The 22,833-nt window shown below is 40.6% G+C and overlaps 1 protein-coding gene across 6 annotated transcripts in view; it reads right to left on the reverse strand.

The window, feature by feature from the left end:
• Positions 1–22,833, reverse strand: part of KCNJ6 (potassium inwardly rectifying channel subfamily J member 6) — a 173,463-nt gene that overhangs the window by 35,842 nt on the left and 114,788 nt on the right. For all 6 annotated transcript variants that reach the window (XM_083801181.1, XM_083801180.1, XM_083801185.1 and 3 more), the window contains one exon: positions 16,116–17,036. In XM_083801181.1, the coding sequence (XP_083657307.1) occupies positions 16,116–17,036 (921 nt within the window). The remainder of the gene's footprint in view (positions 1–16,115; positions 17,037–22,833) is intronic.

The following is a 22,833-nucleotide window of genomic DNA, read 5'->3' on the forward strand; positions in this document are numbered from 1 at the left end:
GGCTTTTTATGGGGGAAATGAGGCTATTCCTTGTTCAACAGTTTAAAAAGAAGCAACCTGAGGATTACACACTGTGGCACTCAGAGAGACCCCAAGGAATTGATCCAGGTCATGCCTTAGTGGATGGTGGCACTCTGACCAGACTCCTTTCCCCATAATCCTTTCCTCGTTGTCTCTGGAGTAGGATAGATGAGAAACATTATCTTGGTCTGTCTCTGTCCTGACATCACCAGAGTCCCTATGTAAGTAGCCCTAGTGAGCTGCAAAAAGACCCCCATCGAGGGGCTGAGCACGTGTCCGAGCAGGAGGATGGTGTTACTGAAAGGCAGACTCCAGCTGCCTTCGGCCTGCTTGAACCTCCATGGGGTCCCAGATATGTGATGCCTCCTGCATCCCTGTGGGACAAGCATTTCTTGTCCTCACATCCTCACAATTGCCTGGGGAGAAATGCAATGTGCTATGATGGATCTGGGCTGTGAGGAGGGAGTGAAGTCCTGAACAGAGAAGGTATCCATAAATGTTAGTCTCGCTCTCGATATCTGTAAAACACACTGCTGAGAGGCAAACCAGAGCTAGAAAGCTTGACAAGTTGAGCCTTTATTCTCACACTGGTACTGCTGCATTCTGCCTTGCTCAGCTCCCCAGGCTCCCTCCCCTCAGGTCCCAAGCCTTCAACCTTTGTGTAAGCATGGCTTGGCAAGGAAACCCTCTCAGCTGGGTATTTTCTGACACTAATGCACTGAACAATCCCTCTCATGCATCAATCACAACTCAAAGTGGTGGTTCGTATTTGGCCCAAAGAACACTGGATATTTATTTGTTTGGTTTTTAGACACTAATTTTTGTTTTTGTCTTCATTTTTCCAAAGTTCAGGGGCTTGGCGTAAACAGATACTGAGATGGCAGAAGAAACAACACATAGCAGAAGCCAGTTTAGCTGAGCAGCTCTCTTACATCCTCAGGGACAGACCTTACAAAATAACTTAAATATTTTGTTTATACTTTCATCCAGCTGTTTTATATATAATACTTTACCCATACTAGTGGTTAAGATGTGACTTTGCCATATTAAGTTAAAGATGTCACTTCTAATTGGTGCTTAAGTGCCTGTCAAGTGCCAAGAGCAATTCTTTCAGTTTGTTATAATTCCTCACCAACATCACGCCTGTCTTCCTCAGTCACACAAATCCCCTTTCAGCTTGGTGTGACTCAGCCAATACTTGTTCACATCTAGCCTGGCTGCTGATATTGCATCACTGGATGTTTTTGTTATTGTTTTGGCCCCTGGAAGATGTGTGATTATTCTATGTAACCTCCACATGTGTTTCTATGTCACAGTGATGCACTACATAAAGCCAGAAGTCAGAACTAGCTGAAGAACACGGGAACAGGAGACCACACCACTAGCTTATCATCCTCTTGCCATTCTGCAGTCCTTGGGTGGAAGATAGTGTATGAGTTGCTCTTATAGAAATGGCTATGATTATTTATTGCTTTCTGTGTATTTCTGGGGTTGCTTTGCAGTCATCAGAAAAATTTGTCTGCTGTCTTTTCAGCATCACAGATTGTGCTGTTGAGCTCCAAGGATCACATTATTATCCAGAAGAATACTTGGACATGCAGAGATTATTTGGCTTGTTGGGTCCTCAAAAAAAAAAAAAAAAAAAGTAAAGATATGTAAGATATGTGAAGATATAAAAAAAGAGGAGAGGAGTATGTCAATACCAGAACAGTGACATCTAAGACCTCATATCATGAACAGGTTTTCATGATCAAAAACCTCCTTGCTGCTGAAGTGAGAAAGGTTTAATTTGAAAAAAAAAATAATAAAAATCCAGGAGAACTCATGGATTATTTTTTTTACTGTCATTGTTATTCTGACCTGCTTGATTCACCTAGTGTAATGAAAAGAGTTTCAAAAGGGATCTGTTCTCTGTCTTGGCTGCCATAAGGAGGATCAGCCTTGAGATCTGTGTGTGTTTACAAGAGTATCTAGCTCTTTATTCTAGTTCTGTTATAATTTAAATGAAATAATTAGCACATATTTGTGATGAACCTGCAATACCTGGTGAGGTTTTGGCTCTTGGTTCCTTTCTGTGTAGCAGATGATGTACTGAACTGCATATGGCAGATGGAAAGGTTGGTAGGAGGTAGTGAATTGGGTACATAAGAAAGGAAGATATGCTGAGGTGTATTTTCCTGGACCAAGCATTGGTCCTAACAGTGTTTGCATTTACCCTGAAGAGTTTGTATGATAAAATATTCAATATTTGTTTGGGCTGTCTTTGTAGAACAACTTACTCCATGCATATGCAGAAAGAAAATTTACAGTGGAGAACAGAGTGACTGAAGGACTGCTGCAATACAACATGCACAGGGGAAAGATATCCCGCCTGATAGCATCATTCATCCCATAGGTATGGAGTCTTTGCAAATGTCATCAAGTCCCCTTTTAATAGGCAAAAGTTCCCATATGGGTACTTCATCTAGATTATAAACATTTATCTGCTTCTAATCTTCCATTTGTCTTTTAATTAGAGTCTTAATTGCTTCTTCTTTGAGGCCATTAGAGAGCTGACAGGCATTGCACAATTCAATTTATTCCTTTGGGGTCCTAATTCAAAGGCCACCAGAGACTGAGACCTACTCCATGGATCTGGGAGAGCTTTGGATCAGGCTCAAAATTTTATAATAAACATTTGTACACATTAGTAGGGGCTGTTTCTGGACTGCATTTCTGTCACTGATGGCTTTTGAATACTCTGAGAGCATTTTATAGGGTAAAAGAAGGTAAATGTGGCAAGGTTAAGATTTATGTTGGGTGTTGCTCTGGATCTTGAGTAATTTAACAGGGTTTTAAAACTCTGTTGTAGCTGTGTTCAAGCCCTGAGGGGAGAGTCTGAAAGTGGAGTTTGAGCACTGTAGTAGAATAAGCTGTCCCGGAGCACAGACAGGCAACTTTCATTCAGCTGTTTCTAATTCATCTGCAAGTTGAAAATGACTCCTGGATCTATTTTGGAATATTTGTCTTTTGAAATGAGTTAGATCTTTGCCTCATTATTATTCGCTATGGAAAAATAAATAAATAAATAAATAAAAGAGCGATTTAATTGCAAAATTTGGATGGGGAAACAGAACAATTGTTGTTCTTCAGGGGAAAAGCTGGAGGAGGCCAACTGTGAATGGTGGGCTTGTGCTCATCCAGCTCTAACTGCTCTGATGCCTCCCCTAGAGATGATGTCAACCTCTCTGTCTCAGTTCTGGCTCACCTTCCTGCCCTGACCCACGCTGCAGCTCATGGTGGAAGTGCTGCAAGTGACTGTTTTGCTGGGGTCTTGACACACAACTTAATGCTACTTACAGCCTTCATCTCTAAAAGGAAGACTCTACAGAAAGGTCTGGAAAGGCTTGAATTCCTGCAATACGACCGCACACCATTGGCCAGATCCATGGCTGCCACCTGAAAACCACTGAACTTGGTTAGTCGTGTGCTGGTGAACTGCAGGGCTGTTGTGATGCACAGTCAGCTGCTGGCTTCTGTCTTCCCAAGAGAGCCTGCCTTTGATTTGTAGTAGGAGAAAGACATCTTCCTCAGACTGCAAAGCTGAACCCTTTCCACTTCACAGCCATGTAGATATGGCTACTGCCCTCAAAGCAGATTTTTGGCCAGAAAAGAATCCTTGACTGACTCAAAACCTTTGGCTTTGGATTCATCTACATCTTTTTCACAGCATCTGTTATAACCCTACTGGTAGTTAGAAACTCTCATTGCTGTACTTATTATCTAAAACCAAAATAAAAGCCAAAAGCTCCCACTGTAATAAAGGACTAATGGAAAAAGAAGCTGAAAATTACAAAAAGGGGAGGACGTTTCCCATCTTGGTGATCTAAGTGTAGTAAGTTACTACTTTTTTATGCAGGAGTGAAAAATCTGAACCTAATGTCTAGTTAAAAAAGTGCCAGCACAGTTTAATTTGTCTGGCTGAGTCTTTTTTTTTTTTTTTTTTGCTATGGTGGTGCCTGGCACCTCAGCCATAGTCAGATAGTCAGATTGATTTTTCTCCTTTAGTGCTAAGTCCCTGTCTCTTCAATTCATATTAGTCTGCATTAGTCAGAAAGGTGGAATAAAAATTTTCAGCCTGATGTACCTTAGGGCTTCCCCCAAAGACAAATCTTAAACTTTTTGACACTGCTGTTGGATACAAGGCTATCTGCTGTGATGATGATAATGTTAACAATAATAATAACTAAGCAATAGCTTGTAATTTGCTTTGTAATTAGACGGAGAGAGAAGCAGGAAAATGCAGCAATCTTCAATGCCCATCCCAACCTCTCTCAATGCCTAGAGGGACAGAAAGATGAAAAAGGGTGACTACAGCCAGGGGAATGGAACAAAATCCAGGATAAGCAGGGAACACTGTGACTTCATGCAATCTTTGGACCATTTTTCAAAGATCAGTTGTCTGGTGAAGTAGTGCCTTAAAAGTTTAAGATATTCTCTTGTAGCAGACCTCCTGGAGGAGCTTGGTTGCATGGACTGCCTGCCTGCCTGCCTGCTTGCCTACAGCAATGAACTCGTACTCCTTACACAGTTCTACCTCTCATCTCTGAGGCACAACTGTCTCCAGTGGTTCAGTGGTTGCCACAGAGCAGCTTTCAGGTATATAAAACACGATGTCTTAAATGGTGACATGGGAGAACAATGCGAGCTGTTAGTTGGGCTATTCATTTCTCAGAGCCATTCAATTCCTGACAGCTATAACATACAAGGAGAAGCTGGTTTAGGTTTTTATAATCAGAGAATAATTTAGACTGGAAGGGATCTATGCAGTCATCTGGTCCTACACACTGCACAGCCAAATAACTCAAGTTGCTCGGGGCTTATCCAGTCAATGTGTGGGCACCTCCAGGGATGGCAGTTCTCTTCTCGCCCTGGGCCCCTGTTTCAGGGTCTGATCAGCCATATGGTAAACAGTTTTTACTAGTGTCTTACCATGTACCTATTGCCCCTTTTCCCATCACCCTGAACCTCTGAGACATGCCTGCCTGTCCTCTCTTTAACCTATCATTAGGCCAGTCCAGACAGCAATGAGCTTCCCCTTGAGCCGTCTCTTGTCCAGACGGAACAGTCCCTGTTTCCTCTGCATCTCCTCACACTTGTGTCCTGTGATCCAGCCCCCGGCTATTTTGGTGGCCCTGTGCTGGGCTTGCTCCAGTGAGTCCATGTCTTTCTTGTACTGGGGCATCTTGAACTGGACGCAGCACACCAGAGGTGGCCTCTCAAGTGGTAAATGGAGAGGAGCAGTCACTTTCCTCAAGCTGCTTTGTATACTTTCACTAACGCAGCTCAGGAGGCAGTGGGCATTGTTTGTTAAAATAACTTATTTTGATGTGCACCATCCACTTTCTTAAAAGCCTGTGCTAAAAGCTGTAGTTTAACGAATTGCTTAGGACTGTATCTGCAGAGACTTTTACTCATTTTACTCCAATGAGTTTAGTGTGGGCAGCAACATTCATTGTATGCGTGAATCTGAGCCATTTCACCTCCCTGGAAAGCCTGAACCTCAGGGCTGAGGTAGGCAGTGGTGCTTGTCAGCTTCCTTCCTCATAGTGTCTTTTTTCTCTTTTAATCTCGTCATCACTTTTGTGACATCAGGGACATGCTGGCCTCTTCCATCTCCTTTTACTAACAGGTATAAACTCAACGACAAATCCCTGGGGCTTTGGCTCCCTTATCAATGTGCCAATCACGGTGCAGTGAGCAGTCCTGAAACAGGTAACATGTTTGTGCTGTCTCCTTCCCTTGCTGTGACAATGGCCTGCTTTCACACTGTCATAATAGCATGTCATTTCCCTCCTCTAGTGCTCAGGGTGTGAGATAAAGTGCTGACCAGTACTGTCTGGGGAAGTTATTTGTACAGTTCCTGCCTTTGTAATATTAAACTGCTGAGAGGAGTCTGGGAAGCTACAACCTGGCATTCTTTGCAGGACAGGAAATTCCCTGGAATGTGTGTTACCTTTCCCACTATTTATTTCTGAGAATTTAGCGGAGCTGATCCAAACTTTCCCACTGAATATTGCTTCTAACTAAAATTTTGTCATCTCTCAGAAATCTCAAAATGTTTCTGATAGCCACTGAAAACTTGTTAATGATCACTTTCATTTTTGCTATGTTTTCATGTTTTGAATGTTTCTTTAAATCAAGCTCCTTTATTTGGATTAGTTGTAAGAATGGAATAGCTCCAATTCAAGAATCTTATTTTTATTAAGATCCCATCTTTTTAAACAAAAGTCTTCTTCCATTCCACAGAAATCCCAACAAATGAAAATTGTCAAAAAAACAGGAAGAACAGAAATCTTTGAAAACTTTTTTTTTTTTTTTCTTTCTCTCTAATTCTCTTGGGAATGGTTAGAAAGAAGGTGAGAGTGAGCAAGCAAGAGCACAAACCTGATTGCATGAGCTCTTTCTGCCTTTCACTTTCATTGTCACAGTGGCTGCCATCATTCCCAGAAGATGTTCTTTCTCTTTCCATCTCTTTTGTCAATACAGCAGGTCCGGAGAAGGGAGGAGAGGGGTCTGACCAGAATGTGGGTTGCTTAGCAGCCATATACGTTGTCAAAGGAAGAAATGTTTTTTTATGTCAAAATCAACCCAATTGTACTAAATCATAGATGTTCAGTGTCACTTATGGGACTTTGGCATCTAACATTAAATGACTTGTTAAAATAATCTGTTGGCTGCAAGCTGATAGAATGCTGCATTGGAATATGACTATTTAGTAACATGTCCTTGGGTTAAAGCTGTGGACTGTCCTTCTCAATCAGTGAAAAAAGCCAGCTAGGTGTGCAGCAGAGATGGATTGTTCTGCTATGAATGGCAGGCATGAATCATGGAAATGTGTGGCTGCTCAGCGTAAATAGTCTATTTCTATACTCTGAAATCAGTGTCTACACTGCTGTTTGGACCTGGTTTGAGACTCACTAGAATGGTATTAGTTTGTGTATTGGGTTTGTATGTCAAGGTTTAGATAGCAGGGGGCTGCAGAGGTGGCCTCTGTGAGAAGAATTCAGAAGCTGTCACATGTTAGATAAGGGCCAGTTTCAGCTGGCTCCAAAGGGACCCGCTGCTGGCCAGAGCCGAGCCGATAAGTGATGTTGTTTGTGCCACTGTGAGAGAAGATTTAAGAAAGGGAAAAAAACTGCTGTGCAGCTGGGAGAGTGAGGAGTGAAAACCAGCCCTGCAGACCCCAAGGTGAGTGCAGCAGGAGGGCAGGAGGTGCTCCAGGCACGCAGCAGCTGTCCCCCTGCAGCCCGTGGGTCCCACACGGAGCAGATCTCCACGCTGCAGCCCGTGGAGGAGCCCCCGGTGGAGCAGGTGGATGTGGCCTGGAGGAGGCTGCGGCCCATGGAGAGCCCCCGCAGGAGCAGGCCCCGGGCCGGAGCTGCAGCCCGTGGAGAGGAGCCCACGCAGGAGCAGGGGGTCTGGGGGGAGCTGCCGCCCGTGGGGGACCCGTGCTGGAGCAGTTTGCTCCTGGGGGATGGATGGACCCCGTGGTACGGAGCCGTGTGGGAGCAGTGCTGGAAGAGCTGCTGCCTGTGGGCAGCCCCCGCAGGCTCAGTTCGGGAAGGACGGCATCCCAGGAGCAGGGGCAGAGAGGGACCATGAGGGAGCAGTGGAGACGAAGTGTCAGGGACTGACCACAGCCCCCATTCCCTGTTCCCCTGTGCTACTCGGGGGGAGGATTTGGAGAGGATGGATGGGGGGAAGGTAGTTTTAGCTTGTTTTCTTTGTTTCTCACTTCTCTAGCTTGTTAGTAATACATAATATATTTCTTTAATCTCTACGCTGATTCGGTTTTACCCATGACAATAATTAGTGAGTGATCTCCCTGTCCTGATCTCAACCCTTAAGCCCTTTCCATCATATTTTCTTCCCCTTTCCCTTTGAGGAGGGGGAGTGAGAGAGTGGTTGTGGTGGAGCTCAGCTTCCCAGCTAGGTAAAACCACCATAGTTTGCTCATCTTCTGTGACACAGACAAGCAGCACTCTGACCCCCCTTTGGATGCAGGGCTAAACTGGAGCTTGTCTGCTTTGTAGTGTCAAGGTGATGAAAACCAGCCAGAACACTCCAGTGCGTCCAAACATGTGCTTAATTCTTCCTGAAATGCCATAGTTGAGACCTCTGAGATCACCTGAGATTCTGCATGGTTTGTTTCTGTCCCTTGTGGACTTTTATATTGTGGCCTCAGGATATGCAAAAGCTATGCCATAAATGGAGTTTTTAGTTGTGGCAACAGCTTTCTAGGATATAAAGCATATACTCGTAAGTGTTCCCTGTCTTTTTTGTGTACTTTATTTAGCCGTTGGGGTTAACTGCAATCCGTAGACTTGTTCTTTTTAATATCAGATGTCGATTTGGAATTTTGAAAAAAAAGCCTTCCTTGCTCACTCTTCAATCTTTTAGGTCACTTTTGACTTTACAGTTACTGCTGTATTCAATTTTGTGAAAACCTTCTGTTGAAGGTGAATAACCTATCTGCTCACATTCATCAGAAATTGATATAAATATCTGTAAATTTCAAGAGGTCTTACTGCTATCAAGAAGTGTAATGTAGCATGTTTATCCTTTGTTACAATTCAGTGAGACAGAACAGGAGGAAACAATATTATACATGTGGAAGTAAATAGGCACCAAAGGGAAAAGTGAAAAGATCTTTTAGAGATATGGGCAAGAACAGATTTTGCCAAAAATATTTTTCAAGGTTTTGAACTGCAGACTACTTAAGTATGCTTCATATCTGGAGATCAAACACAAGAGAACAAGGTAATCAACATGAAAGAATGAATTCATTCCAGCAAAAGTTCCAGGGGTGAGACACCGCACTGACTCAAATCAGTGTGTGCCTGGAAATTCATCATAGTGCTCAGCAGCCTTCCTGTCCAGGTTGATAACTACCTGAGATGATCAAAAACAAAACTCCCAAATTATAGAAATGATTGTTTCACTTTTTCTTTTCCAAATCAGCTGATTCGTGTTGACCCTTCATTTACACTGTTCCAAGACCAAATAGAGAATATGAACAAGCACAGATTAATAGCCTCTGTATTTAAATGCACTCAGAAATGCAAAAGGCTCTTTATTGTCCTGAAGCACTTCTCAGAACTGCTCAGAAATCATGTCTCCACTTTGGAAGAAAGGGAAAAAATGCTCAGTGAACTAATTCAGCCTTGGGAGTCCTCTGACCTGGATAAATGGCCACTGTGCCCTTTGTCTAGCATCATCGCTTTTGTTTTGCAAATTGGATATCTTTGTGGTGGAGATTGTGTGAACATGGAGGACACCAACCACCTTGAAGTGCAGCTCATCTTCTGCTTTCTTGGTCCCTCAGGTAATACACAATCATTTCTTGGTATCTGAGTTGGGTCTAGAGACCAAAGGACATCTACAGCACCTTCTTTGCAGGTGCCTTGCTAATAAACAGCTGAAAAACACTGTTGCTTGAAGCTTTGCTGCCCTTCTGCTAGGGATGCAATAGCACGGCCAGTGTTACACCACAGCTTTGTGTTCCGGTGGTTCCTCTGGCCTTGGAGATCATGAGCATTGCAAAGGATAATGTGTAGACCATACTTAAGTAGGAATGGTGAGCACAGATAAAATTGTGGTTATCTATCTCTGCTTGCCACTGTGCTAGGAAAGGTGCAATGCTGATTGTGGAGGTCTATGGAAGCATGCACAGAACTTGGAAGTGCCCTTTCTCTGTGTCCAGATTAACCTAACACAGTTTGCAAAGGCACGATGTGCAAAATGAAACTCTTCTGCTGAAAGTTTGATTTGTATTCAAAACAAATTTTAAAAAAATATCTAATTTGCTACAAGGAATTATCGTCATCATCATCAATCATCATCATCATCATCGTCATCATCATCATCAAGAAGGATCTCAAACCCATCTTTTAGGGATCTTATTTGGCAGCAGATGATTTACTACTTGAATCTGAATACTATATCTAAAGGTTTAGGGGTGATGAAGTAGCTGCTGTTGTGAAGAGTTGAGCAACTAACTGTTGAGAAAGGTATGAAGGAAGGATAATAGGCTATTATCAAACACTGTGTAAAATGTTTGCATAGTACAACATTATTCAGAGGATAAAGCTGTTAAACAAAATGTGTAATTCCTTTTCCCTGCCTTCCCTGAAAGTGATATAGACACTCACTCCAAAACTGCAGTTGAAATGCTCAAAATTAGCGCATATCTTTTCTCGTGAACTTAACACCTTGACTTCTTGCCATGTTGCATTTTTTTTTAAACTAGTACTGTGAAATTGTAACCACTCCATTTAGGTCTTATGGTCCCCTTCAACAAATGGTTTAATTTTTTCCATCTTTAGAGGAAGCTTCCTGAAAGAAACTTCACAATGAAATTGGAGTGGTTTTGTTTGCGGACATTTGGAGCTCCAGCTCATGGCCACTTATGCTAACAACCTCATTTTCTGTGTTAAAATTAATAACAATGAACTGTTTTATAATCAAGAAAAAAAAAGAAAAAGTAAGGAGAGCAAGGACTGTAAGAGAAAGAGATTGCTGGCAAATACTAGGGAAATGGGATATAGGACGAGCTGAACTTAGATGTCTAAGCCTAGCACCTAGCATCAAGAAATGTTAGGAGACAGAAGGAGAAAAAACACCTAAGAACTGGAGAGTTATTGTATTCTCATTCCTGAGATGGTGATGATCCAGCTTAGAATAGAAGTCATTTATTCCTAACCCTGTTTAAATTACATTTCAGACAATGTACATTTGTCACATCTGGAGCACAATGATCTAATCTACTTTCACCAGTTGCCTTGCAGAAACACTTGGGTGTGAGAAATACTGATTCCTTTTCTACTTTCATCTACATACCCTTAAGAAGTAATTTTAGAGTGTAAACATCTCTTCTTTGAAGAGCAATAAAAAATTCTGGTGAAAAACTGTAACCCGAGCAAGGCTTATTTGGAGAGAGAGCAAAGTCTGCTGAGATGTTTTGGAAGGCTGGAACTGCTGAGGTATTTGTTAGGATTGGGCAAGGATAAGGGATAAATATGGCAATTCATTAAGGTGAAAGCAAAAAGACAATAAATCAGTCAGTCAAAGGGACTGTAATGAAGAGCAGGAACAGCTTTATACAATGTTTTTCTAGTTGATAGCATCATTTAATATATAAATAACCATCTATTGCTTTCCACACACATTTTCCACAGCTGGCAAGTGTGTTTGTTTACGTATCTATAAGCCATTCTGCAGATACTGCTCTCAAGCTGCATATGTGTCAGAATTATAAATGCACCCTATTGTAAGTTTATTTGTAGAATTAGCCATACAAACCTAAAGTTATATGCCCAGTTTTGTAGCTTTTTTTTTTTTTTGACAGTTATAAATGTGTTGATTTTTTTTTTCTTTCTCAGATACTGTTTCATTTTTCATGTTTTTATTTTTAGTCAGAGGGAATCCCCAGAGTGTCATCTAGTGCACTCTACTGGCCAGACACAACTTCACCAAGTTTGAGGGTCTTGCTGGTTAGAGTAGCTTGAATTCTTGTTGTTACTTTAAAACTGTTACTTTCCTGAGTTGAAAAAGGTTCTTTTCTGTAATTTAGTGCAGCTTTAGAGGAGGGATTTGAACCATGTTGTTTACAAGTCAGGAACTGCATTACCAGCATGGCTACTGGCTGTTTGGGATTCTCCTTTCTCTCTCTTTTTTTTTTGTAAATCCCTCTCCCTGAGTTTCTGTTTCTCTCTGTCCCTCTTGGTTTCTCTCATCTCACATATCTCGCTTTCCAATTTCAGCTCCCCAGATTCAAAGGACTTCCCATGTCTTTTTCTGTTTTTTTACTTTTTTTTTCTATGTGTGTTAGAATTACACCTTTGAAAGTCTCATTGAATTCTTTTCAAATGGCTTTTTTTTTTTTTTTTTAATGTTCCCAAGACCTCTCTCAGAAATAGATTTCACCTAGGCTTAAAAGGCTTAACAGTGTCAAGCCTGTTGTTAGGAAGCAGCTGTTAAATTATCATAAAACATGTTATTTGTAAATTTATTTTTAAAATTTGAGACAAATAAATAAATTCTTCAAATCCAAGCTTTTGTGCATGCTGCTTAGGGGTGACAGGTTTCAGTATCTTCAAGCCTTATTTATTTATTTATTTATTTATTTTTGGTGGATCCAAGAAGAAAAATAATTTTCTCAAATTCCATTACAATAAACCTATATAGTCTAGCAAATCTCTTAATTTATCTCTAGAAAATAACATGAAAGCAGTAGTGATATTTACATATAAACCAAATATTTTAAATGGTAAATTTCCAATACTGCTGTACTGAGATTGGCGTTTCAGTCATATTCTTTCCTGTTAGTAGATTTGCATTTAGTGTTGCAGCTCTCCCATAAGAAGGGGAGGGATGCCAGAGTCTTGTTGTTTCAATGCCACAGCTGTATTCTGACACTAAAAGAAGCAAAAGTGCCTCAGAAACCACTTCCCTATTAAAGCTAGATGTTATTTTAGTTCTTGCAGAGTTAGTATTGATTCTTGCATCTCACTTGCACTCTACCTGCTGTTAGCATAGTAGGGAATGGAACAGGGGCTGTAAAAGCTGGAAATAACAGATATGTCCTTTAGATATGGTGACATTTGGTTGTACCTTTGTCCCTCAATCCTGAAGGCTCGTCATTTTCTTCACAGCTACCTGATGTACTTCACAGTGCTGGGCTGTGCAGAGCTGACCTTATCTCATAAAGTAGCATGGCCCTCCAAAATGAGAAGTGTGAGGTGCTGCATCTTCAGCTGAGCCACCGATACTCTGTGGTGGGGGCTGTAATAACGTGTTAGCTGTGAGCACTACAGAACAAGACCAGAAACACTCACCCATTGTTATTATTATTATTTTTTTGTGTGCATTTGAGAGATACGTGTCAGTATCAGGAAAGCCACAGGAGTAAATATTTGCAACAGTATTATCCTCTGAACCCAGAGGGATGTTTTTGAAGGTTGTAAACAAATAAGGAAAACTGCATATTGAAAGGACCCATATGTTTTTAAAACCAGTGTTGTTTTGAATTCTTGTTGATATGGTATGAAGGACTCAGACTGACATCATGTCTTGCTGGAAGTGCCTTGGTGAAGCTTCTGCCCTCAGAGGAATCTTCATGGTACATTGAATGTGAATAGTGAAGGTGTATTTTCCCTGGGCTAATATTTTGATATCTGCCTTGGTAGAGACCTATCTACTCCATTTCTCAGAACATCTCAGAAAGTATGGTGATGCTTCCAAGGGAAATTAAGGAGTCCTTGATTTGATCTTTCTTCTAAATTTTGGTTTGGTTAATTATTTCAATTTCCTTTCATAAGATGCATTATTCTTCATTTCCTGTCATAACATGTAGTGGAGAGTTTACATGACACTACATAAGCACTTTTGCACTATGTTACTTCATTACTCATTAAAGAGATAAATGTTGCCAGAGCGGGGAAACTCTGAAAACTGAGAAAGGGTAATTTTCACTTGATCAGAATTGGTCACCGACCAAATGAAAAAAAATAATAGTGACTTTTCTGATGAATAGCGTAAGATAATGATATCCAGCTGTGTTTGTCCCATGTAAAACAATACTGAATGATATTGCTATAGCTAAGGTCACAGATTCTTAACTTTAGCTTTAATATTTCTGTATCCTATGACTTTGAGAAGTGTTGGAAGGTGTGATGTGTAGTATGTTGCTTGCTCTACGGCGTTGGAGATTGTTGCAATAAGCAAAGTCTCCTGCTGCTCTCTCTCTACATTTAGTGTAAGAAGGAAAAGTGAATATATGATGGCCAAAATTTGCTTTCACTGTTTGCGTGTGTAAATGGAAAATATTTGTAAAGATAAAAAATGAAAATGTTTAGTTTTGGTGGAATGTTGGCCTGGTTGCACCTTCAGCAAAAGTAACGCAATGCATGTGGAAAAACACAAGTAACTACCACACAAACATGTTTTAGAAAATGTACTAGTAATTATGGCATTAGTCTTCGTGATGCCACAGTTAAGGAGCATTATACGGCACCCTTCCCTCATATTTCATGTTATATGCATGCTAGAGAGATGACCCAAATAGAACAAAATGCAGCAGCTGAGAATGGCAAATGTAGCTGCCTATCCAGCTGCAGAGTAACACCTTTACCCTGGTGTTTCTGAAACCTGTTTTCAACAGGTTTTCAAACCATTGTGTCCAGTCTCTTTATTACTATGGACTTCTTCCAGACTTCTAGAATTTTAGCATAGCTTTGCCAGTTCAAGCGAGAGGTAATCTTCTTCAGTGAAAACTGATAATGACTGAGTGGAAGATGGGGGTCAGTATCAGAGCATCAAAGGAGGGCATAGAGGTCTGTGTGATTATGCAGGGGTCAATAGGAGGTAGGGGTGGGAGGGTGAAATAGCGAAAAACTCCAAGGCTTAAGTGAGTGTGGCTACATTGGATACACTGCAGAAGTATACTGTCTTTTGATCTTATATGTATTTTCAGTGAGATGCCTTTTATACTCCTACTACTTGACAATCATTTTTCTGGAAAACATTGTTCAGTAAACCTGGAGATATCTACCATTCTTTGGGCTGTCAAGTTCGTTTGACTGTAGTACAGAAATCTCAGAATGTTTCAGCTAAAAAACAGCAATTTTCTCATCTTCTCATCCAAAGGTGATGCAGATGTTTGAAACCTTTGTGCCTACTGCAAGTATCAGAAACAGTAAACATTTCATCTCTTTGATTTCTCTTCAGTGCCACCTATTTCCTGGAAAATGTGGAAGCTTTACATTTACTGCTTCAGATTCTCTGCCAAGTTCCTTTCATTATTTTTTTCTCCATTTTTGTCTCACACGTTTATTATACGGTGACAAATGCAGTTTTCTTCTGACACTACATAATAGATGTGTGAAACACACACACATGTTCTGGTAAGAGACTGCTCTTTATTTCCTGTCTCCAGTTGCAAAACATGAGTCAGGGTTAGGAAGGTCATACTTCTGTCAGAGAAGTGTAATCTGCATCCTTAAACTTTCCTAGCTTTTGTTACAGTAGTGGAGGAAAATGGCAAATCTAGTTCTTCTATTTCTCTACTCAGTATTTCCTCCTCCCCAAGCACATTATTTCTTCATTTCCTAATCACCATTCCCTTGTATTGTTTATGTTTACTCAATTCAGAGATTGATGCTGTCATTAACAGGAAAAACATCCCTGCAGCTCCTAAATCAGCACTCTGACTGCAGTAGGTACAGCAGTTTGAGAGAAAGCATCCTCCTACTATTCTGGCTTTAATGCAAAGAAGAAACATTGCTAGTCCATTACTGTGAATTCCAAGCATTATTTTCTCTGCATAGACTGACACCTGATGTTCTGCTGTATAACTGTAGTTAATGACCAAACAGCCTCTCTACAAGACTTTGGTGACATAATATGCCTTATTTATATGTACCAGCTTTAAGTGTTCTGTACACTTCTGCAGTGTGTAGGGGGCCTCAGTGAAATACAAAATCAGACAGATCTTTTGTGAACTGAAGTGAAACAAGCCCCAAGTTACAAGTTAAAACAAAAACAAGCAAACAAACAAGCAAAAAGAGAAAACTGAACACATTATCACTTCTGACTGGATCCAAACAAACTAGGAATTTCATGTGGCAGGCAGTTATTCTGCAGTTACCCATGGGTGATTGGAAGCAGCAGGAACTATGGTACTTCCATGTTAATCATAAACAGAGTTTTGTAATGATTTTTTTTTCTAAAGCATTTTATCCCACACAGTCCTAGTGGTTGAGTTGCTCCTGCAATAGAATGACAAATAACTGGGTGACATGCTGTGAAAAATTTAGAAAATGAGAAATGCTATCCCATTTTCCAAACAGAGCAGAAACAACACTAATTTCATTAGGCAAGATGGAACAGACAATTAAACTGGGCATACTTTTAATTTTGATGCTAACCAGATAACTGATGCCTTTTGCAAATGTAATGACTGTTGAAGTGATTCCTTTAAAGTGAAGCAAAACCACTGGTTTTCCTTTCTAAAATTAAAGCATTTACCTTACACAAAGTATAAGAAATGTTACCTGTTGCCTCCACCATTCCTTCTAGGATTACAACAATTTCTAGCTCCTCTTTGGGCAACTGGGCTTTGGAAATCTCCCAGAAAGGACTCTGCTGGTTAATTTCATGGCTGATGATCAGTGGTGAAACCAAAAAGAGACGATCATCCCCTGTGTAATAACCTACGTTGATATCTGTCTGGTTGAGTGGTATAAATTCCCCCTCCTTTGTCTGTTTGGATTTGATCAACTTGGCTCGTATTGATGCCTCTACAATGTGTGAATTCCTAAGGTCTCCTACTCGGAACATCAGACACAGCTTTCCATCCCGCATGGAAATAACTGCATTTGTAGAAAAAACCAAGGTTTCTGCCCTCTTCTTGGGTTGGGATATTTTCACAAACATGCAGCCAACCATGAAAGCGTTGACGATAGAACCTAAAACAGACTGAACTAAAAGCAGAATAATTCCCTCGGGACACTTGTCCGTGATGACCCGGTAACCATACCCAATGGTGGTTTCTGTCTCGATTGAGAATAAAAAGGCTGAGACAAACCCATTGAGGTTGCTGACACATGGGGTCCACGTGCTGTCCCCTATATGATCCATATCTCCTCGCACGTAGGCGATTAGCCACCAGATCATTCCAAAGAAGAGCCAGGTCACTGTGTAAACCATGACAAAAATCAACAGGTTGAACCTCCACTTCAGATCGACTAAAGTAGTGAAGATGTCAGTCAAGTAACGGTAAGTCTCTCTGACATTCCCATGGTGGACGTTGCATTTCCCATCTTTCCTAACATACCTCTGGATTTTTCTCTTGGCACATTCTTTGTTTAGATTTTTTGGCAGATCCTCTCTAGCTTGTTTGGGTAACTTTGGCTGATGAATAGTGACAGGGCTCTCTATGTCCTGCTCCATTGAGTCTTCTTCCAGTACGTTAGCTGCCATTAAAAACAAACAAACAAGAAAAAGGCAGACATTATTTTTCTTATTATTTCTCTAAATTAACAAACAACTTCTTCCTGTATTACCAACATGATATCACTATGAATAAATAAAATTATCATCCTAGTTCTTTGGTCACCTATTAGATGCAAAATGCATAAGTCAAATGATGTTAAGCATCCTCAATTTATTGCTAAATAGAAATACTCTGAAGGAAAATGCTCTTCTTTCCTATCTATGAGGTCATCCTACAGTGTGTATATCTACACGCATATTTAAATTATGCAAGATGTGTTCTAATAAATCTTTCTTCCCCTTATCCCCGTTATAGTTTAATAAATGAGCTTTTTTATGCACCAAGAAATATCTGGGAGACAGTAGATAGAAATGAGGAAATGGATTTGCTTGAGGGTTTCAGTCAAGATAAGCAGAGCAAATGAGCAACTGTTGAGGTATTTTTTTCTATCAATTGCATCGCTGTGGGGAAAGTATTAAATAAGTTTAAGGATTTTCAAACAAAACAAAACAAAACAAAACCAACAAACAAAAAACCAAACAAACCAAAAACCAAACAAACAAAGAAACAAAAAAGAACAGTAACCACAAACATTTTTTCAGCGAGAGCTAGTCCTATTCCTGTTGAAGGAAAGGTGGGCTTTGGTGTAATATATACCAAGACCAATTCAAGCACATTTCTTCAGAAAATCAATGTCTTGCTGATACCGAGACAGAGAACTGTGTGTCCTTCTCCCAGTAATGTAAAACATACAGTACTTCAGAACATGATTTCATTTGAATTCAGTATTCTTGTGGCCTTTAATTCAAGTGTACCTTTTTCTCTAATGACATGGGCCTACAGAGTGCTCCCCAGTATGTATCTTACAAGAATATAAAACCCAGAAACAACAGTAACTGCCTTTTTTCTTTTTGCTTCCCAGCATTTTGAGATAAATGGCTTCATTAGTATATGAAGTTATGTTTATGTACAAGAGAGAAGAGTTTACTGAGGAGGAAAGTGGTCTAATCAAATGCATTTTGCTTGAACACGAGGACCTGGTGAGGTCTTGGGTAATTGTTGTCTTTTTACTGGAAACCCTTCTGCACTCTGGGGCTTGTTTCTGTGGGAATTTCTGCTCTTGAACTCTTAATTTTCTCCCTTCTGGATAGCTGTTGTTCTGTTGTCAGGCTGGGAAAGGAAAAGGCTCCTCCTTACTCTGCCTGGATGCCTAGCTCTGAACAAAATGACACTGATGTGATACTGTACCACCAGTTTATGGAGATGCCCTTGCTCAGCAATCAAGATGTTGACATGCATGATGTCTATGCACCCTGCAATAGCCACTGTTTACAGTTATATCCTGTGTTAACTTCTGTGCAGGCTCTGCAGTGGGCTGCCCAGTCCTGCTACAGGTGATGACTCTCAAGCAGAGAGCCAGGCACAAGCATCTTGGTTTGGGGAAGTGCTTCATCTCCCTGAGCTCCTGTTGGCTCTGACCACCTTTGGCCCTGCTGGGAAATGAATGCATAAATCCACCAAAGCTCCCTCCTGACTCAGTGGTCACATTTCTGGCACCCGATGGGCTTGGGTGTCTCTACTTTGCACTGTCCTGCGCAGCAGACCCAAACCCTTTCATGTGGACGATCTACTGGGGAAGGACTGGACTCTTATCCAAAGAGGGGACTTGCACAGGGGGCTGCTCTTGGTGGGTCAGTATGACTCGAACATTGTTTTGGTTTCTCACTCTTCACAGCAAGTATTATGTAGCAGACTGTCCGTGGAGTCTCATAGTACCTGTAGCTTTTTCAAGATGTGCAGATTTATCCCTGTGGAGGTAGATTGCACGTTCCTGTAAAGTTTTAGGGGTGACTGAAGCACACAGAAAAAAAAAAAGGCAAAAAAAGAAAAAAAAGAGGCAAAAAAGAAAAAAAAAGGCTGTAGACTGGTTGTCTTTTCTCCTGGCCTGCTCCAGTGACAGCCAAGCCTCTTGTTCAGCCCCATAGCCTGTGTTAAAAGAAAGGCATAGAAGCTGGCAGTAGCATGGAACCTGGCAGCAATTCTGTGTTTTAAGACTGTATACTCCATCCTCTGCCACTTGTTCAGTTTGCCACTGTGTCTTAAGATAGCATTATTTTGGCTGATTGCAGTGGCAGCACTTGAAGTCATGTCCCAAACCAGTCAGTTCTGGATGAACTTATCCCAGTTGGTGACAGTGTGCCTACTTGGATTATCACTAATGCTGTATAATGTATGACGAAATAAACACAATGAAAAGGCATTAAAGGAACCTTGTGAGGCAGACTTAAGCCAAAGCCAGAAAATTTGAAGTTAGGGCTTCACACTTTATACTTAACTCTATTGTGCCTAAGGAAATTTCAGTCCACAGGAGCTATCACATCGCTGCAGTAACAAACTCTTGAAATACTCATGAACAGCCTACAAAGGCTCTGGCTTTTTAAGCTTTAATGCCATGTATGTTAGATGAGTAAAGCTGGTTTAATGTGGTCCATTATGGTTCAGGCATTGTGAATATTTTGCTTTCCCCTCACTGTTAGAGGCTGGCGTGAGCACAGAGACAAGCAAGGTGCAGGTGTCCCCTGTTGTCTTTGAGTCTGTACCTGATACTAAAGGCAACTATAGCCTAGACCTAAGTGTATTAAAAACCTTAACAGGCCTGGGAGGGGAAACAGGTGCTGATTTTATTAGTGGCATCAGGAGAAATCTGAAGGGATGTACTCATCCCAGGGATGTCTTCCGGTCATATGCTGCACCCATCTAACCTGCTTTGCATAAGGTGTTTATTTCTTATAGAAGTACTTCCTAGCAATGAAGCATGTTTTATTCACACAACAAATTTTTCTCATGCTTTCAAAATGCTTTGTGCTGATGAAACCCTTGTGCATCATAACCAGCATTACCTGACTTTTATGGTACATGAGATGAGTGACAGAGCTAAGGGCCATGTTTTCTCAAGCAGCCATAGGTTTTGTAGCTGAAGCAAGGAGCTGCTGCGCTCCTAGCACACGTTGGTGGGCTGCCACTGTCACTGTAAGGGGTCTCCTAAAATGTGAGAATTTTCCTCAGACTTGAGAGGTGGCACCAGAGATGGATCCTGCCTGTATACATAAAAGGACAGCTAACAACCAAACCCAGTGACTTCATTTAACCTAAGTCTCTCTCAGTATATCATCTACCTAACAGTCTTGCAGACATTGTAATCTCCCTGGAGGCATTTGGCCATTTTGTAAACTCTTCAGGCTCTTTCCAGTGCTGCCACTTCTCAACTCTCAGGCTGTCTCTGAGAGGCAAAATTAAGACTAATTTTTAAATTCCTTTTTTTTTTTTTTTTTTCCTTATGTAAGATGCCTTTTTACTCTTTCCCTCACCCAAATGCCTCTACAATGAGACCCCAAAAACACCTGTATGGGGAGGTTTCTAGGTCAGAACTACAGCCCATCACTGGGTGGTCAGAGTTCTCATTCCAGAGTGAACCACGGGAGCAGCAATTCCTGAAGTAAGTGATTCAAGGAATGTGCATCTGTATGTTTCCATGGAAATGCTTGATGAATAAGTTTTAAACACATGGCACGATCCCTGTTCACCAGTGAGGCTGAGGAACTGCCACATATTGAGGGAGCCTTTGCCACAAAATGCTGTGACTAATTATATTTTTACTTGATATAAACCCAATTAGCTTATGCTGTTTATTTCATTTAATTTTCTTTTTGGTTATATAATGGCTGTCATGGTTCCAGGAACAAGGGAGTGAATAGCAGCTATCTCACTTGAGAGCTATTTTTACTCTCTCCATTTTTCTTCTTGACAAAAATATATACACATTATTAATCTGCACAGAAAAAAAAAAAAGGTACTTTTGAACACTTCCCCCTCTCCCAGTAAATATTATGTTTGTTTGAACACCACAATGGCCAGGTATCAATACCATGCTAATTTAGCGTATACTCTGTTCAAAATATCTGTTCCAGTGGGTCTCTCAGGCAAGTACATGAAACACATATGAGATTTCAGTGATTTGTTTTATTTTTCCAGCAAATAACAAGAAGGACTTCTCTGAAATATGTCCCTGAATAGTTCATTTGTGTTTCATCATAGCAGTACATACTGGCTGTGTCTATATCAGTTAATTAAATGTGCCCAGGCTTATTCTTTAACATGGAGGCTAAATGTGGTGGTACAGCCCAAATTTGTACTATTTCTCTCCCATTGTTTTCAAAGTAGGGTAGGCTTATTTAGTCTGCTCATTGTGAATGGTCCATGTCCCATGCTAATACCTGAAATGCAGCAAGGAACTGTGTGTACTCAGTACAGAAAACCACAGCAGGGGTTTTCCTAGGAATTTTACCGTACAGGCAGTGCTCAGGAGTGTTCTATTTTCTAGTAAAAATGCAACCAGTGATGGTGTTCCAGCCTTGTCTATTCTATGACAGCCTTGGAAAGGCACAATCCAATGTTTCCAAGCACATATTTTAATTTAGAGTCTGTGGAAGGACAGGAATCCAGTGTCAACAACAAACTATGAGCTGTACTTATGCTTTCGTGACCTTCATGGCTGTGAACACAACATATTACTATAATCGTTAAGTGATCGTTTTATAATCAGCAATGTAACTTTTTGTGTTTTGGTAGTTCTTCAGAGATCTTGTCATATTGTATAAGCGCAAACCAAAAGGAATCATGCAAAGAGCATACTCGTCTAAATTTAATGCTCATAGCTTATTTTGACTGTAGGATGTTCTACAAAATAATTAGATGTTTCAACAGAGAATAGTACAAATTATAACTGACCATTTTGCAATAGAAGCTGATATAGGCAGTTCAGTGACAGTTTCACTGCAATTGAGTAGACTAATTTTATTTCTTCTAGCATAGTTGTAAACTGTGTGCAAATTTATTAAAAAATCTCTAATAAAAAAAAATCATTTACAACCTACAAACTATTCTCATGGACTTTATCACACAGATACAAATGTTGTGCAGATGTAGTTTTGACTGTGATTTCTGTCTGCAAGTTGTTCCTCACTATCCTGATAGGACAAGTGCAACTTTTAAATTAAGCAGATGTTTGCATTGATAAGGTCCAAGCTTGCCTTTTGTGAATAGTCTTCAGTGTTCACCTCTCATTTGCTGTGATCACAAGATTTCCTGACACTGAGCTCACCTATGGAATATTTGACAGTACCAGGTGGATATTACTGTTCCCTATTGTCTCTGGAAGGCCATTAGTCTTTGGCATCAAGAGAAGTCATACATACCAGTGCACACTACAAGAGATTTTCCACTATGTTCAATACTCTGGTCTAAGTCTAGGTCTTTTTGTTTCTTTTCTTGCATGTGATGCAAGAAGTCAGACAGAGGAAGCAGACAGGGAGCTTTTGAAATGTTTTGCCTGATCTCTGGTTTGTTTTAGTCACCATTTAAGAGCTTTGTAGAATCTCAGTCTGATGAGCATCGAGGGCACAAGAACAGATATTCTTGGAATAGAGGGGGATTTGCTTGTTTGATGAACTCAGGCTGTATCCCTCTCAGTGAAAGCAGGTAGTCTGTACTGTGAGACTCTGTATCACCACTTGATATGAGGACAGAAAGCCTTATTTACAGAAAAAAAAATAAAAATAGGAGCCTTTTGTAATCAGCTAACAATTGTAAGTAGTCATTATCAAAAATGCAGATTTTCCTCTGAAAAAGAAATAAATTAGGATCTGGTCCTGTGCTGTAGAAATCAATGAAAGATTGCCTATTCACTCAGCTGGGAACATTGTCTATTTCTCATTTTA

This window comes from Anser anser, assembly GCF_964211835.1.
Source record: "Anser anser genome assembly, chromosome: 1".
Classification (NCBI taxonomy): Eukaryota; Metazoa; Chordata; class Aves; order Anseriformes; family Anatidae; genus Anser; species Anser anser.